General features: G+C 42.6%; 1 protein-coding gene across 4 annotated transcripts; it reads left to right on the top strand.

Annotated features, from left to right (window-relative positions):
* Positions 1-235: 235 nt before the first annotated feature.
* Positions 236-13,227, top strand: LOC310796957 (tropomyosin alpha-4 chain-like). Of its 4 annotated transcripts, none has more exons than XM_083659211.1 (9): positions 236-606; positions 3,593-3,718; positions 8,444-8,577; positions 9,749-9,866; positions 10,238-10,308; positions 11,476-11,551; positions 12,069-12,131; positions 12,228-12,297; positions 12,478-12,706. In XM_083659211.1, the coding sequence occupies exons 1-9, from the start codon at positions 493-495 to the stop codon at positions 12,558-12,560; spliced, it is 855 nt and encodes a 284-aa protein (XP_083515337.1). In that variant the 5' UTR covers positions 236-492; the 3' UTR covers positions 12,561-12,706. The 4 variants fall into 4 exon arrangements, with proteins under 4 accessions (XP_083515337.1, XP_083515338.1, XP_083515339.1 ...); XM_083659212.1 differs by lacking the exon at positions 12,478-12,706 and adding an exon at positions 12,897-13,227 and having other exon boundaries at positions 238-606; XM_083659213.1 differs by lacking the exons at positions 236-606; positions 3,593-3,718; positions 12,478-12,706 and adding exons at positions 6,253-6,547; positions 12,897-13,227.
* The last annotated feature ends 2,587 nt before the right edge of the window (positions 13,228-15,814 follow it).

Raw genomic sequence — 15,814 nt, 5'->3', positions numbered from 1 at the left:
TGAGCTTTTGGGCCTTTCTCCCTCTTCCTATCTGTTATTTCAAAGAGCAAGAGAGACCGGTTGGAGAGACCACAATCCAAATACGGAGATGGGCTGGATATTGCCAAAATGTCTACACCAGGCCATTCCTCCGAGAGGGAGCTGAAGTTTAGATTAGGGAGGGGGGCACAGTGCGATGGAGGGGTAGCCAAGGCAGGGAGTGGCGGAAGGGGTAAACGGTGGGAAAGGGCTGTCACTAGGGACTGGGGCCGTCCAAACCTCCAGTCAAGTTTAAATCACATAGAGCCCCAACCAGTCTCAGTTTGCATCCTCCTCTCTCCCTCCCTGGCTCCCTGGCTCACTCGCTCTTTGCTCTCTCCTCCTCTCTGCATCTGCTGCCTGCTCTCTCAACCTCGGGATCTCGTGAGGGAAGCTGAGGGTCTCCCACTGTAACATCTGCAGTAGCTTTCCTCCCTTCTGAAGCCTTTGAGTCGCTGAAAGCCAACCGCCACCATGGAAGCCATCAAGAAGAAGATGCAGATGCTCAAGTTGGACAAGGAGAACGCCATCGACCGGGCGGAGCAGGCTGAGTCTGACAAGAAGGCGGCGGAGGATAAATGCAAGCTGGTGAGATGTGGCTGGTGGGTTTTAACGGGAATGTAGGATGCAGGATGGATGCAACGGATATAACGGTCAAACTTGAAGATAAAGACTAAAATGCTCATGTATAACTCTGATATTATTGAAACTGGAGTGGCAAAAGACATCAAAAGTAGTGTTACGTCTAGTCGCTTCCTTTTGCACAAACTTGAGAATAGTTTTCTGCCATTTGTTTATTTTATCTTTTATCCTCTAGCCTTATTTGTCCCAATGACCAGATCAACCCTACACGATGAAATTAAAATTAAGATTATTTTTGTGTGAAAAGAAATGTAATTAACTTGCTATTTACATACCACATGAATATGTTAATGTTAATGTTGGAGTTTCCCCACTTGAATAATAATTAGTAATTGTGCAGTATAAAAAAAAAGTACAATCTGTTGGGAGGACCCAACCCATAATGTCAAGTATTTCCCAAAGCACCAAATGCTGCAACCAGAAATACAGACAGCAGCTGGTACTGGACCCCAGGGCCTGGTGTTCTGCTGGGCAGGGGAAGGTGGAGGATGCCCACAGGGACGAGCACACAGAAAGGCAGGCTGGCGACTGGTAGACATATTACACATGGCGGGCCAGAGGGATTATTTAAACTGACCAGGAGCGGTGCTGCAGGAATACAAATCCAACTATGGCAGCTGTTGCTCTGATCCTCACTTCAGTGGGAGTTACAGGGCTCTGGGCTCCTGCTTACCCAGCATCCTTATGAGTCTGCAACATACCAGAAGAGAACCTCGGTGCTTAATTGGCATCAAACGTCCACATGCCCATATTTAGTACTGCAGGGCTTTAAAGAGCATCGTGCAGGTCGGAGACCACATTGCATTAATATGTGGAAAGGGTATATTAGCAATGGGATTTGGAGGGATTCTTAGACTAGTTTTTGTAACCAACAGGGGGCACTGTTCCATTTCATGGAACTCCCTGTAGTGATGTCACAGGGATGCGAACTAGTCACTATTAGGTGACAGTCACATTTTTCAGCCCAAAATATGAGGGTTTATCAGTGGTTTTATGTCTGCCCTGGTATTTGTCACCTTTTTTCACTCTCCATGACTTTACATCCCTGTGTCAGCCCCAGCAGAACATTCTCCGCTTGTGATGTCACTCCTACTGTTATGTCACACGCCCATTTATAGAATGCCACCTTTTCTTCCATATTTATTTCCTGGGGGCCTGTGATTTATTTTTATATATTTTTTATCTTTTTGGGGTATTTCCGTTGTAATCACGAGCCCAAAATGTAAATTCAGATTTTTTTTTAACCTGCACCATGCTCTTTGAACCCGCTGAACTTGACACAACTTGATATTTCAAGGACTTAATGATAGTGAATTTGTACCACTTGATACAAGCAGAGCAGAATCCACAGATGTAATAGGATATACGAGCCGTCTAAATAAAGGTAATTAACGCGCAGAGGGAGGCGGTGTCATCGTGGTGATACGACTGGAATGCCAGCGAGCAGGGAGTTGGTGAGGCGCGGACAAAGCCGGGATATATAGCCTACACTGAAGCAAGTGGAAGAGTGCCGAGAACGCAAGGACTGACAGCTGTCTCTTTGCACTGCACACATGCAGCCAGCAGCGAATATCAAGAGGCAGTCGGCATGAAATCCTAGAACATTACGCAGAGCTCTTTGGTTTGTTTGCATGGCAGGGATTTCAAGCCAAGTGTTAAGTGATGCTTTCTTTGCTGTTCCTGGCTCTGATGGGAAGGCCATCAGAGCATGGTCAGGCTGACAGACGGCACTGAAAATATACTGCACTAACTACATCAGGCTCAATATCAATATAGCCTACATTACACAGAAATTACGAATCCAATCACAACAAGGAGAAATCTGGGTTTGTATTTTTCAAAGGTCCCATGTTGTGTAAAAGATGATTTCTCTCGCCTCTTTGATTATAAAGGAGTGGGCGTGCTATATAAACATCATGGAAGTAAACACACGGTCCTCAAATAAATCCACATCAGCCAAATAAGGGAGAAATGCCTCTAAACTAGCTGTTTTGACTCCTGTAACTTTGTGACCTCACAAAGTAGCACCCGTTTCAGTTGCCCACTTACAGCATCGCCCCCGTCAACTGGATGCTGAAGACCAAACCAAGCTGGAAAAATGTCCAGAAAACAATCAACTGCACCAAAGATGGATCTATCCTAACAGATCATCTCATCAGAGGTTGCACCCCCTCAAAACAAAGCATAGTTAATGAGGAGAGACAGAGCAAATAGAGAAGTCCCACAGAGGCTGGATTTGATTAATTTTTTGCAACAGAATTCATAACCTTGACACGTTTTAAACAGCTAAAAATAGGAGAAATATGTCACTTTTCAACCAGCTTTGTATCATCACAAAATTGGTAGTACAGAATATGCAGATGAACAATTGTTTACCTTCCCTCCATGTTGCCCTGCACCAAGAGCTCCCTGTTCATCTGCCGGCAGAAACTCCGCCCCTGCCAACTGGTATGGCTCGTTAAGGCTCGTTAAGGCTCTCCACCGACTGTCCATGGATGTGGGCAAAAACATATATAGTAAATACAATCTGTAGCTCGAATAACAGCCATGTGAGTCGGCACAGCTTGAAGATCTTCTTTACTTCCTCGAACCAACCAGTGACATCACTGGTTTGAGGAAGTAGAGCAGATCCTGAAGCCATGCAACACACAATATCACATATCACACAATATCCCGATTTCAGATAGATAGAGGCATGAGCATCCCCACTATCCTACACTTGATTATACCCAGACTGATCATCTCCTGCCTGGAAAATAACAAACGTATTCACAAAAACTGTGGATATTGCAGTTTTGGACTTTCCTCAAAAACAAAGCTGAATGATGTGTTACAGTATTTAATTGATGCATACTTACAATTACTGCATACCTAACATCAGGCATCTTTTACTGGATTCTTCCTGACTCTATTGTGTTTGCCTTCTTTTCAGCTGGAGGATGAGCTGCTGGCTATGGCTAAGAAGCTGAAAGGAACTGAGGATGAGCTGGACAAGTACTCGGAGGCCCTGAAGGATGCTCAGGAGAAACTGGAACTGTCGGAGAAAAAGGCCGCAGATGTGAGTTCCCCACAAGGCTCCTGAGGAGCCATCTGAAACACATTACCCACATTATAGTGGAACACCACAAGTTCTGGGGTTCGGTCTTATAAAGTATCAATATCCCCTCTCTCAGATGGACTGAGTTACACATCGCTCCATACAGGAGGGTGGACAGATTTAACTATGAAGACACAATCAAGATGTGCAAACAGGAGGTCTATTCCATCAAAATGTGCTTAAAGAAGAAGAAGAAAAAAGAATTTAAATTAATAATCATTTGGACTTTGGTTTTTATTGCATATACACTCCCACAAAGGAAATTTAGTTTAGTTTAGTTGCACAGTGATGGAACATAGAAGAGGAGTGACAAAAACAGCGATATTCAGACAATAATGATATAAAAGCACAGAAAGAAGACGCAGCTTACTGGTAAATAACAAAGTGAAATCAACTCAATCCCAAAACAAACAAACAAACAAAAAAATCAACATGACAAAACAATCAAGATGACCCTTCTGTCTGGGGTTGCTGGTAGATTGGATAAGAACGGCAAACCGCCCTGAGCTCTATATTTACATAAAACACAGACACCCAGTGTGAGAACTATTTACATCTAAGTTACAGTCACTTTCAAGCCGCAGCTCTACACCTATGATCAACCACAACGCAGCATTACCTATGATGTTAAAGACATCACAAACACATCCTTCAGACATGACTAACATGTCTTCATCAGCCACTCATTGCTGAGTATGGCTGAGTTGTTGGTGGCTCACAGAGTCGGTAACAGAGCTATTTCTCAAGCACAGACAAAACTTGGCCGGCCTGTAGCCGACCAGGAATCCCAGGAATGCAGCTTAAGCAAACAGAGAACCCCATACTGCAGTGTCTAATGAAATCAATGCTCTGGCCTTTTCCACTGGGATATATTACAATCTCCTCTGTTTGCTCTTACAGTACATACCTTGTCGGTGTAACAGTGCTGAGTGATAGAGCACCTTAATGTATTGGGTTCATGCGAGAGGCAGTCACGCTGGGCTCAAATGTGGCTCAAAGAAGGCAAAATTTGGCAGATTTCAGTCAATGTTTATTTATTGAATAGGAAACATTCAGTGCAGATCAATCTTTGTAAAGGATACAGACAGGAGCAGACTTGGTTTAGTTTACTTTGAGGGAGAATTTGAGAATATAGTAAACACAGAAACTAGTCCTAGCGAAAGCCGGTGAGATAAGAAGGTCTCTAAGCTCAAGGGTCAGATTACAAATGATTTCCGTCTCAGATGACCCGATCAGATCCCGGTACGTGTTTAGCAGTCATGTCTGGTACACCCTCTTCTCTCTTTTGACTACTTGTGTGTAAACAGTCAAGTTGGATAAAAAAATCTGGTCACAACCTTATAGCTTGAAAAAAAGCAGAGCAAAAAGTGTTTTGATAGATAAACACAGATGGAAAGACACTACAAACCGAAACCTACTCAGGGAAGTGAGGAAGAGGAGGAGGTGGAGGAGGAGGAGGGGGGGGAAAGGGAGCCTGAAGGAATGTGTCGCCACCCAATGGCTGCAGGTCATGTATGCAACAAGCAAATCAATTTACATTCCAACCGCTGCAGGGTCAATAACCCTTGTTAAAGACACACACGCATGCACGCACTCACACACACACACACACACACACACACACACACACACACACACACACACACACACACACACACACACACACACACACACACACACGCACACACACACACCCCACACACACACACCAGATCATGGTCAATTTTTCGGACATTACATAGACTTTAATTCCCAGGATTTACCCCAACCCTGACCATACTTGCCGAACCCTAAACCTTGGGGACACATCCTTGGTCCCCAATTGGACAAGCTGTCCCCAATTAACTGGTCTTAAGTCAGAAATGTATCCCTGAAATGACACACACACACACACACACACACACACACACACACACACACACACACACACACACACACACACACACTTCTGAAAGAGTAGATCTTTGGACATTGTATTTGTTATTTTATTTGTAAAAGTCAGTGTACAAGCCTCTCTCACACTTTCTCACACAATCGTATATCTTATGATTCAGATTAGATAGGCTATGATTCAGATGTGACTATACACACACACACTCTCTCTCTCTCTCTCTCTCCCACTGTCTATCTCTCCAATCAGAGCAGAAAAATGCAGCCTAAGCAACACAACTTGCCATATAAGTCCACAATGGTAGTCAAACCCATCACACACACACACACACACACACGCACACACGCACAGACACACAGACACACACACACACACACACACACACACACACACACACACACACACACACACACACACACACACACACACACACACACACACAGAGAGAGAGAGAGAGACAGACACACCTCTTTTGCGGAGGAAAAGAAAAAAGGGCTAGTCTTCCTCCCTCCTCACCCTGTGATGTCATGAGTCAAGCTTCCAGCAGGATTGGAGGATTGTGGCCATAAATTTCCTGAAAACTCCCAGCCCTTTTTTCCCATCCCACCGCTGCCTGCTCCCTGATTTCCTGCCTAACGAAGTTTTCCTCTAAAGTAGGCTGCAACTTTTGCGCTAATCTCCTAATCTAGACTATAAAGTTTGGACATAGCGAGACAGAATCTACACTAGCAGTCGGCTCCTTTTACCTTTTGGTTGTTCTACTAAAACTAACCTCGGAGATTATTATGGAGGGGGTGAAGAAGAAAATCCAGGCCCTCCAGCAGCAGGCGGATGATGCGGAGGATCGCGCATTGGCAATACAAAGGGAGTTGGACAGTGAAGTGGAACTGCGCGAAAAAGTGAGATTATTCAACATTCATCTGATTTGAGTTGCGTTTTAAACCGCTGGTCTAGTTGACACGCACTTACCAATGCGTTTTTGTGGGTGAAACCAATAACCCCGATTTATGCCAATTCCGGCTGGACAGGTAAACTAGCTCGGGAAGTCACTAATCTTCTTATAATATTCCTATGCGCACTTGAAGTGTGTCTCAATGGTAACGTTAGGGTTTAGGCTATGGGATTTATTTGTTTTTTAATACCTGCATCATCAACATTCCTATAATATTCTAACGGTATAGGCTACAGACAGATCCTTCTGCATGTTTCATAGGATTACTATAATACATCTATAGTAACCTGTCATATCTAGGCTATAGCGCCCTCAAGAGTATCCAAATTAAATATTGTTTGACTCTGCTGAATACCATTGATAGTAAATACACTGGGATGGTCAGGCCTATTTGGCCTACTCATTATGGGAATAGCCTACATTAATCATTTGCACAGCTGTTTTCGACATCTGGCTTATCACATTCGAAGTGGGTTTATTTATCTTTGGTCAGTCTTGACTTGGATTAGACTTGGTTGTTTTTCCCTCAAAGAGTCTTTTGAATGAACATTTGACAAAAAGTCAGCTCTCATCCTCCCTGCTCTTCGGCCTACACAGGAAGAGGGAGCAGACTATCGTTATCTGTGCTATCAGTCCCACAGGAAACAGACTGAGAAGTAACAATCTGTCAGCCAGTCTGTTTACTTTACATACTTAGAACAGCTGTAGCACCTTTAGAGTCTATCAGGGTTGAAACTTGGTCAGTCATTTCGTTACTCTGGATCAGTAAATTTTACACGACCGTCTGTTCAAAGTCAAAAGTTATTTGTTGACAGCAGGGCTGGATGGATGATATGGTTGAAATCAATATCACAATAATCATAAGGATTTTTCTCAATACTGTACCAATATATATATATATTAGGGATGGGGGGATCGATACAGCATAGTATCGTGATATTTTATGATACAAATTGTCAAGTGCATGCAACATTTATGACAGGCTTTTATGACAGTGTTGGTCAGTCTGTCTGCTTGACAATCCCATTTTGCTGCAATAAAAATGATTGAAGTGAGATGAACTGACTGGAAAAATTATCTCATTCGATCAAACTGATGTTGACAAAGGTATTTCCTTTGGGGACATAATTTGCAGTTGAAAAAAGGTAATCACAATATATCGCAATACTAGCACATCACAATATTGCAATACTATCATATTGTGACTTAAGTATCATGATAATATCATATCGTGGGGCATCTGGTGATTATATATCTGGTGAATATATATCACAATATGGTTCATGTATGGAAAATCACGTTAAATAATCAAATTAATGTTCATCTCATTGTACCGAATGGTAATGTTTGGTGTGATGTCAAACTAAACTGAAATATTCAAATAATATTCCTACCTGATTTGATCAGTTTTTATTATAATGTGCTTGTCACCATCAATTTAGACAGCATAAATGTGTGTCACAATATATCTTCATAACATCACGATATAATCCCACTGAAAGACGATAAATGATAATATTGAATTATCATCCAGCCCTAGTTGTCAGCGAGAGTTAAATATGAAGGAAACGTTGCTCATATAAGGTGATGGTGCTCTTTTTTGCAGGTAGTGTTGGAACTCATCATGATTTTTTTCACCAAATAAAATTGATTACACTTAAATTGAGAACATCAAACCCTAACCTTACTCACAACCTAACCATAAATAGAGCAAAAAAAGAGAGAACGTATTTGAGATCAACGATCTGTTTGGCTTTGGCCCTCCTAGGTAGTGGTCCTTCATCTTGTGGCAACAAGAGCCCATTTCCTGGCAGACCCCTGACCTCTCCCTGTGCTCCTATAGGCTGAGGGCGATGTGGCATCTTTGAACCGCAGGATCCAGCTGGTGGAAGAGGAGTTGGACCGGGCCCAGGAGCGGCTGGCCACAGCGCTGCAGAAACTGGAGGAGGCTGAGAAGGCTGCAGACGAGAGTGAAAGGTGAGAGGCAGAGCAATCTAGTAAGAGAGTGGTGCCAGCGGAGGTCCAAAATGCGTGATTCATGTAGCCAATGAATAGCCAGGAAGGGGTCTTGTGCTACATTTGAATGCATAAAATAAAGTTGATAATATACAATTTGATTCTTTAAACATTTGACCCTTTCAAAGTACATCACAAATGGTCCATTTTGCTGCAATTTGACAGTGCTTCTTAATCCAGAACCTTACTTCCGGGAACGTTTTGGAGGTAAAAAAAAAACTGCTCCATTGGAGTGAATGGAGATGTCACAACTCTTCTATTATACGTCTCTGGTGAGAGGTAATGCTGGGCTCACTGCACAGCCAAATCCTCAGTGGTGTTTTAACTGTGGGGTGTTAAGAATCAACATTTTCCCACTGTTTATGTACTGTGAGTATACACCACTTACAGTTCATTTAACACCTAACTAACTAACACTTTTGGTAATCACCCCAGACTAGAGCCATATCAGATCTATGAGTAGACAAACAACTCCCCAGTCAACTCTGAATAACTATCACAGAAAAGTCAACACATATTAACACCAAAACACTGGCTGTGTAAGAGTTTGTATCATATTTAGCAATACAAGCAAAATGGTTGGGTTCAATTCAAATCAGTCAAGTTCATTTTCTTCCAAATAAAAAAAAGAAAAAGAGATTGTCCTAAATAGGTTATTATGTCTATAAATTATTTAGAGTGAAGGATCTATCATTGGTTTAGTGCACATATTAAGAGGAAGAAAAAAACATTATGTAAAGACAACAAAACTAAAATAAAGACAACCAAAACCAATAATATAATGCAGGCCGATACATAAAGGGACAAAAGGAAAAAAAACATATACAAAACTAAAAACATAAATGCTAAAGTGGTAAATATGTAAAGAAAGCTGGGTAGCTATAAGATATAACTTCTATAAGTGAATTTCAGTTTCAATTTGTAATTTGAATGGAAAGTGAACTGAGCCCAAACATGATAAGCAATATAAGTACAGTATTTGAGATGCTGTCTCACGTTGATGTAATAAATGTTGAGAAATTCGATCTCATCGCCTCTTTTCTTGTCATCGTCTGTATTTGGCTCATGGATGCAGCATCTTCTGCAGGTGATACGGTTGAGCTACAGGCTAACACTGTGTATCTTACATCAGAGGCATGAAGGTGATCGAGAACAGAGCGATGAAAGACGAGGAGAAGATGGAGATTCAGGAGATGCAACTCAAAGAGGCCAAACACATCGCTGAGGAGGCTGACCGCAAATATGAAGAGGTACCAGCAGCACAACTCAGATGAATGAGGGTGTTTCTTGGGTAGTGCCGCGGTAGATTCCCTGCCTACCAACACGAGGGTCACAGGTTCAAGCCCCGTGTTAGCTCTGGCTTGGTCAGGGGTCCATACAGGCACAATTGGCCATGTCTGCGGGGGTAAGTGAGCAGCCGGATTAAGGGTATGTGTCCTGGTCGCTGCACTAGTGCCTTCTCTGGTCAGTCGGGCTGCCTGTTCAGGGGGAGGGTAACTGGGGGAGAACTGGGGTGAGGGGGTGGAACAACGGGGCAGCAGGAGGAATTGAAAAAAAAGATGAGTGGAAAAGCCGATGTGTTTTGGGTCTGTCACTTATGTACCTGTTTCTCCTGTGTCAGGTTGCCCGTAAACTGGTGATCCTGGAGGGTGATCTGGAGAGAGCAGAGGAGAGGGCGGAAATTTCAGAACTGTAAGCACAAATACATTGAACAGTGTGTCTATGTGTGTTCGTAAGATGTTACTACAATGACAAATGAGCTTATTATGGATTGATTTGTAGCAGGGCCGCCGCACCCTATACGCAGAGTACGCAGACTGCGTAGGGCATCATGTGACTGAGGGCACCAAATTTTTTTTTTTTTGTGCCCTCAGTCAGGCCACTCACTGAACAGCAGGCCAGGCGCCGCCTACTGGTTTACTAGTGGTTTTATTACTTTATTCAGGGTTAAAGTGGGTGCATCTCATTGTAAAATTGGACTCGGCCCGAATTGGGCTTCAAACGGCCCAAATTGGGCTTCAACCGGCCCAAATCTGGCTTCAACTGGCCCAAATCGGGCTTCAAACGACCCAAATCGGGCTTCAAACGGCCCAAATCTGGCTTCAAACAGCCCAAATCTGGCTTCAAATGGCCCAAATTGGGCTTCAAACGGCCCAAATTGGGCTTCAAACAGCCCAAATTTTTCACCGCCGCCCTTCGGACGCCGGCACGCACGTCGGCCCGTATCGGCCTGGCCTGCTTGGTATCTAATGCCCGGCCTGAATTATGATCCCAGTCCGCCCCTGCTTGCATGTACAGTTTAACAATCGCTTGTTTGCTGACATGTACAGTAATTCTAACAATTGTTTGTTTGCCACATGTAATGTAATGTGAGATACACTAGTATCGTTCATAATTAATGATTTTGCAGTCTTTCGTTTGACAGTTATTGAAAGTTTTGCAGGGGGGGCACCACAAAACAATTACGCTTAGGGCACCCAAATGGCCAGCAGCGGCCCTGATTTGTAGTATATTTCATATTCCTCAATCTTTCGTCTTTGTCTCATTTGTATCATTTGCTATATAATTTGAAACCTAAACAACTTCAGGTAATACAGTAGGGCCGGGCAATAATTCAATTGTTATCGTTTATCGGCTTTCAGTGGTATCTGATTCATATCGTGATGATATGAAGATATTTTGATATTGTGACATATTCCTGCTGTCTAAATTGATGATGACAAGCAAGTTTTACTTAAAAAAAACAGATCAAATGAGGTATGGTACGAATATTATTTGAAAATGTGTGTTTGTTTTTTTACATCAATCAATATGACGCAATAATCAATTAAAAAACATGTTATTTCTCCTTTCATACAGTAAGTGTGGTGACATGGAGGAGGAGCTGAAGAATGTCACCAACAACCTGAAGTCTCTAGAAGCTCAGTCTGACAAGGCAAGTATTAGCAATTGGACACATCACACTTATGGGTGCCTTGCTCAATGGCGCCTTGAATGTCTACTAAAGGAGGGGAAAGAGTTTCTCATTCAGTTCCCCCACCCACGTTTCCCCAGTCAGTCCGGAGGTTTGAATCAATCCGCGACTGTGATATATGTTGACTAATTTGCTATTTATCAGCGGTTAAATGCTAAACAACAAGGTGGTTAAACACTGAATTCTAGGCATGCAACCAAAAACAGTTACATTTTCATAATAGTATTCATTTACATCAAATGAGCTTGAAAAGAGACAAACGTCATCAATTAACCTCAGTCTAATATGTAGGCTACTATTCATTTATATCATAACGATTGAGCTGTAAAAAGACGGTGGATAACGATGTGTTGCGTGTGTGTAAACTCAGTGTTATGTGGGTTTTATTGCTTTATGAATATAAAGCAATGGCGCTCTAACACACATGTTGATGTGGTGTTTTGGTGATGGAATCATTTTGGTTTCTGTCTCTGTGCAGTACTCTGAAAAAGAAGACAAATACGAGGAGGAGATCAAAGTGCTGAATGACAAGCTTAAAGAGGTGGGTGCAAGTCTGCTCAAGCTCCATTTTCAAAGGAAGGTAAGCTGTGTGCGTAAATGATCGTGCACTTAACACACGGCTATTGTCTTTCCCAAGGCGGAGACCCGTGCTGAATTCGCAGAAAGGACGGTGGCCAAGCTGGAAAAGACCATAGATGACTTAGAAGGTACGGCCCAGTTGTTTTCAACATTTCAACTCTTTTCAGTTTCTTTACTCAACTTTTTTCTTCTTTTTCAAACTTTGACTGTCCTTAAATGTCTTCCTCTCTCTCCTTCCCTGGTTTTCCTCTGTACCACTCTGCGTTTTCCTCTGAACCTGCTTCCCCTCTGCCCTGCCTGACCTGCAGACGAACTGTACACCCAGAAGCTGAAATACAAGGCTATCAGCGAGGAGCTGGATCATGCCCTCACTGATATGAACACCTTGTAAACCTTAAAGTGTTTAGCCCACCATGCTTTCACTGTCTTTCTGTCTCCATTGTTTGGAAACACTCTGCCCTTTCTTTCCCTCCCTGTCCACTTGCTCCTCCACGCTTCTTTAAACTCTTTATGATCAATAAAGATATTTCTATTTTACCTTGTCTTCTGTCATTTGAATTTACTGATTCTAAATGCCTCAGTAATAAGAACAGGATTGGTATTGCTATGTTTAAAACAAAGTGCTGCCAATAACAAGGCCAATTAGTCTACACTGAAGTTCACAGACCTCATGTGAATCGACTGATTTCTCCTCTGTATTTTATATCTGCTATTTGTTTTATTACAGAAAACCTATCAACTGCAAAAGAGGAGTGTCTGGGAATGCACCAAGTCCTGGACCAAACACTGCAAGAGCTGAATAGCTTGTAAAAAGCCGAGAAGAATGAGAAACAGGGAGAAAAATTACACAAAAAAAATTCGTGAAAATATATTTTCTACATTCCATCCATTCTCTGTAACCGTTTTCACTCTTGTGAAAACTTATGCACCCCCCCTTTTTATATTTATGTTTTGTGATGGTTTTGGGTCCATATGAGCGATAGCCTGTTCAGTTTTGTTGCTGGAAATTGTGTTGTAGATGAAACTCTGAGCAGAAATAAAACTGATGTTGATGTTGATTGTGATGATGAGTGATGGGAGTGTGTGCCTCTATGCATGTTTGTGGATGTTGTGTGACATCAGCGTAGCAGAAGCCATGAACGAAAGGATAATTTGGGAGGGATCTTGCCCTTAAAAGGGAATGCCACCCATTTCAAATCAGAAAGGAACCACATCTTGAGTTTGTGATGTCACTGAGTTGTAATCAAGTTCATATTCTAGCATTGCTAACAGATCTGAACCGAAATCTAAACAGCATTGGGTGTAAGAACGGTTCAACAAGGTCACTGCCAATTGTCTTAGTTCAGTGTTTCCAAAACTATGGGTCAGGACCCAATTTGTGTTGCAGACCCGTGGGGGTGGGTCACACAGTTTAGAAAGTAAACTGAAGCAAACATGGAGATGTGGTGAACTGCTTGCCCCATGTGGGTGGTCCCATGGATCCCAGACAGTAATTGGTGTCGAGTATACAGTATGCAGGCTACCTTCATGACTTTTTCCAGTAGTGATCTATAATTCAGCGTCGGCAATAGTTGACAATAAAAATACACAGATTTAGCTTAGCTAAATATGAAATGACGGAAAATATTGTGTTCTGTACTCTCATTACTTTGATTTTATCGATTGAAAGTAGGGATCCACCGATTATCGGCCGTATATCTCTATCTGCTGATATTGGCCTTGTTGACTGTAATCGGCAAACTAGGTGGCGTCCACCCATTGCAGTGGCCGATATATCCAAATATCAGTTGGGTCAAATAATCTGCCTGGCTAGCATACTCGCGCACCTGAAAAATTATTCTCATTAAGTAGGTAGTTGTATAGCAGGCTAAAACGGTTTTTAAAACTGTTATTTTTCCACAAAAGAATACTTGTCATGTTTAAGAATGTTATAATAAGGGTTGTTTGTTTCATAATTAAATGTGTATGGTTGAATTTGTGCTCATTCAAAGATAGTGTGATGAAGGGCTGAAAAGACTTTAAAAGAGTTCAGTTATTTGTTTAGAATGAAGATTTGTTTCCCTGTCACAAAAGAAAATTTAAAAAATATCGGGATCGGCAATCAGCCAAATTGTTATTTTAAACATCATATCGGCCTAGAATTTTGCAATCGGTGCATCCCTAACTGGAAGTTGGACATCAATGCCATTTTTACACAGAAGTATACAACTGAAGGAGGAAAGCTTTTTTATGCACAAGTTAACAAATAACAGATTATTTTATTATTACGCTCAGACCAAATATCTGGCCTCATACTGAAATATTGCAAACATCTACAAAGATACAAAGCCAACCAAACTGAAGGAGATTTTGTGCGCTCTCCCATAGGCTTCAATAGAACTGGCATCAAAGTCAGCACCAATTTCTTTAAAACAAAATTAGACTTTTTCTTAAGAATTTGACAGGTAAAACCAAAAGTCTGTACAGAGATATTTGGGGGTGTAAAGGCAACATTACTTCCAAAACAGGCTAAAAAGAAAAATATGCATGTACACACGCACACACACACACACATACACTGTGAGCTCAAAATGTAATCTCAACGTTCAGTGGTTGTTGAGGGAGCACAGGCTCTTTCCACTGATGAAAAGCAGACAAACGAAAAATCTTGAGTCCAAGACTTAGAATAATTCAGACAGATTTGTTTCCATTAACCCCCCCCTCCCAACCCATTCACTTGCCTGATTAAATAAGAACTGAGGGATTCAGAAAACAGAAGTCCGGTGTAGCGGAGGGACCGGATAAATTCAGTCTTCACCTGAGGGTTCTATAAAGACTCCAACAGCTGCTGATGCAGAGTTCACTTCTGAAAGAATCGTCACTGTTATCATCATCATCGCCGTCGTCATCGTCACTGTTGCTGCCAAGGAGACGAGCGACCTGAAATAAAAAATGATCAAATCAAATCGCCGTTGTCTGGCTCCTCGGCCAGTTTCTGTCGTCCGACCTCGTACAGACAGCACAACGTGTTCATTTGTCTGTGCTCGCCCTCCTCTGGTGGGTCCGGGTACAGGTCCTCCTCAATGACAGCCAGGTAGCAGTCGCTGCTGTCAGTACACAGGTCATAGATGTCCCTCTCCAAGTCCACAGTGGCAATGTGCTTGTAGTCTGTGGCGTCGAAGGTTCTGAAGGTCTTGTCATAGTATCCCAGATCGTCTCGTATTTGTCCTCCATACATGATGGTGGCGTTGCTGTTGAAGACGACTCTGCAATGGTTATTCAGGGCGGGGACAGTGAGCAGGAGCTGGAAGGTCCTAAGGTCCCAGATCTCAGCATTGATGATGACCTCCAGGCCATTTGGATGGAAGACTCCATCATTGATGTCCATGTCGAACGTGTCAAACTTGTGGATGACCCGTGATGACCGCACGTCCCACATCACCCCGCAATTTATCACCAGGTCATCGGTGGGGTTGAAGGTGGCGCAGTTGGTGAACGCGATGTTGCCGGGATAGGTGAGGGTGGGGTCGTTCAGTGTCACACTCTCCTGACCTGTCTGGGTGTCGTAGATGTGGGCGACGCGTTGCTTGCTGCCGATGACTCTGTCCTGAGAGAGTTTACTGAACTCAACATGATGGTGATCTTCAAACAAATGTTTCAGGCTGA

The sequence above is a fragment of the Poromitra crassiceps genome (genome assembly GCF_964638095.1).
Source record: "Poromitra crassiceps genome assembly, chromosome: 23".
In the NCBI taxonomy this organism is placed as follows: Eukaryota; Metazoa; Chordata; class Actinopteri; order Beryciformes; family Melamphaidae; genus Poromitra; species Poromitra crassiceps.
This window is presented reverse-complemented; position numbering and strand designations above follow the sequence as displayed.

Bases quoted from the DNA above. Each gene is read 5' to 3' on its own strand.
- LOC310796957 (XM_083659212.1), top strand. From the start codon at position 493: ATGGAAGCCATCAAGAAGAAGATGCAGATGCTCAAGTTGGACAAGGAG. The intron at 9,867-10,237 runs GTACCAGCAGCA...CTCCTGTGTCAG, and splicing joins CTGACCGCAAATATGAAGAG to GTTGCCCGTAAACTGGTGAT. The intron at 12,298-12,896 runs GTACGGCCCAGT...GTTTTATTACAG, and splicing joins GACCATAGATGACTTAGAAG to AAAACCTATCAACTGCAAAA.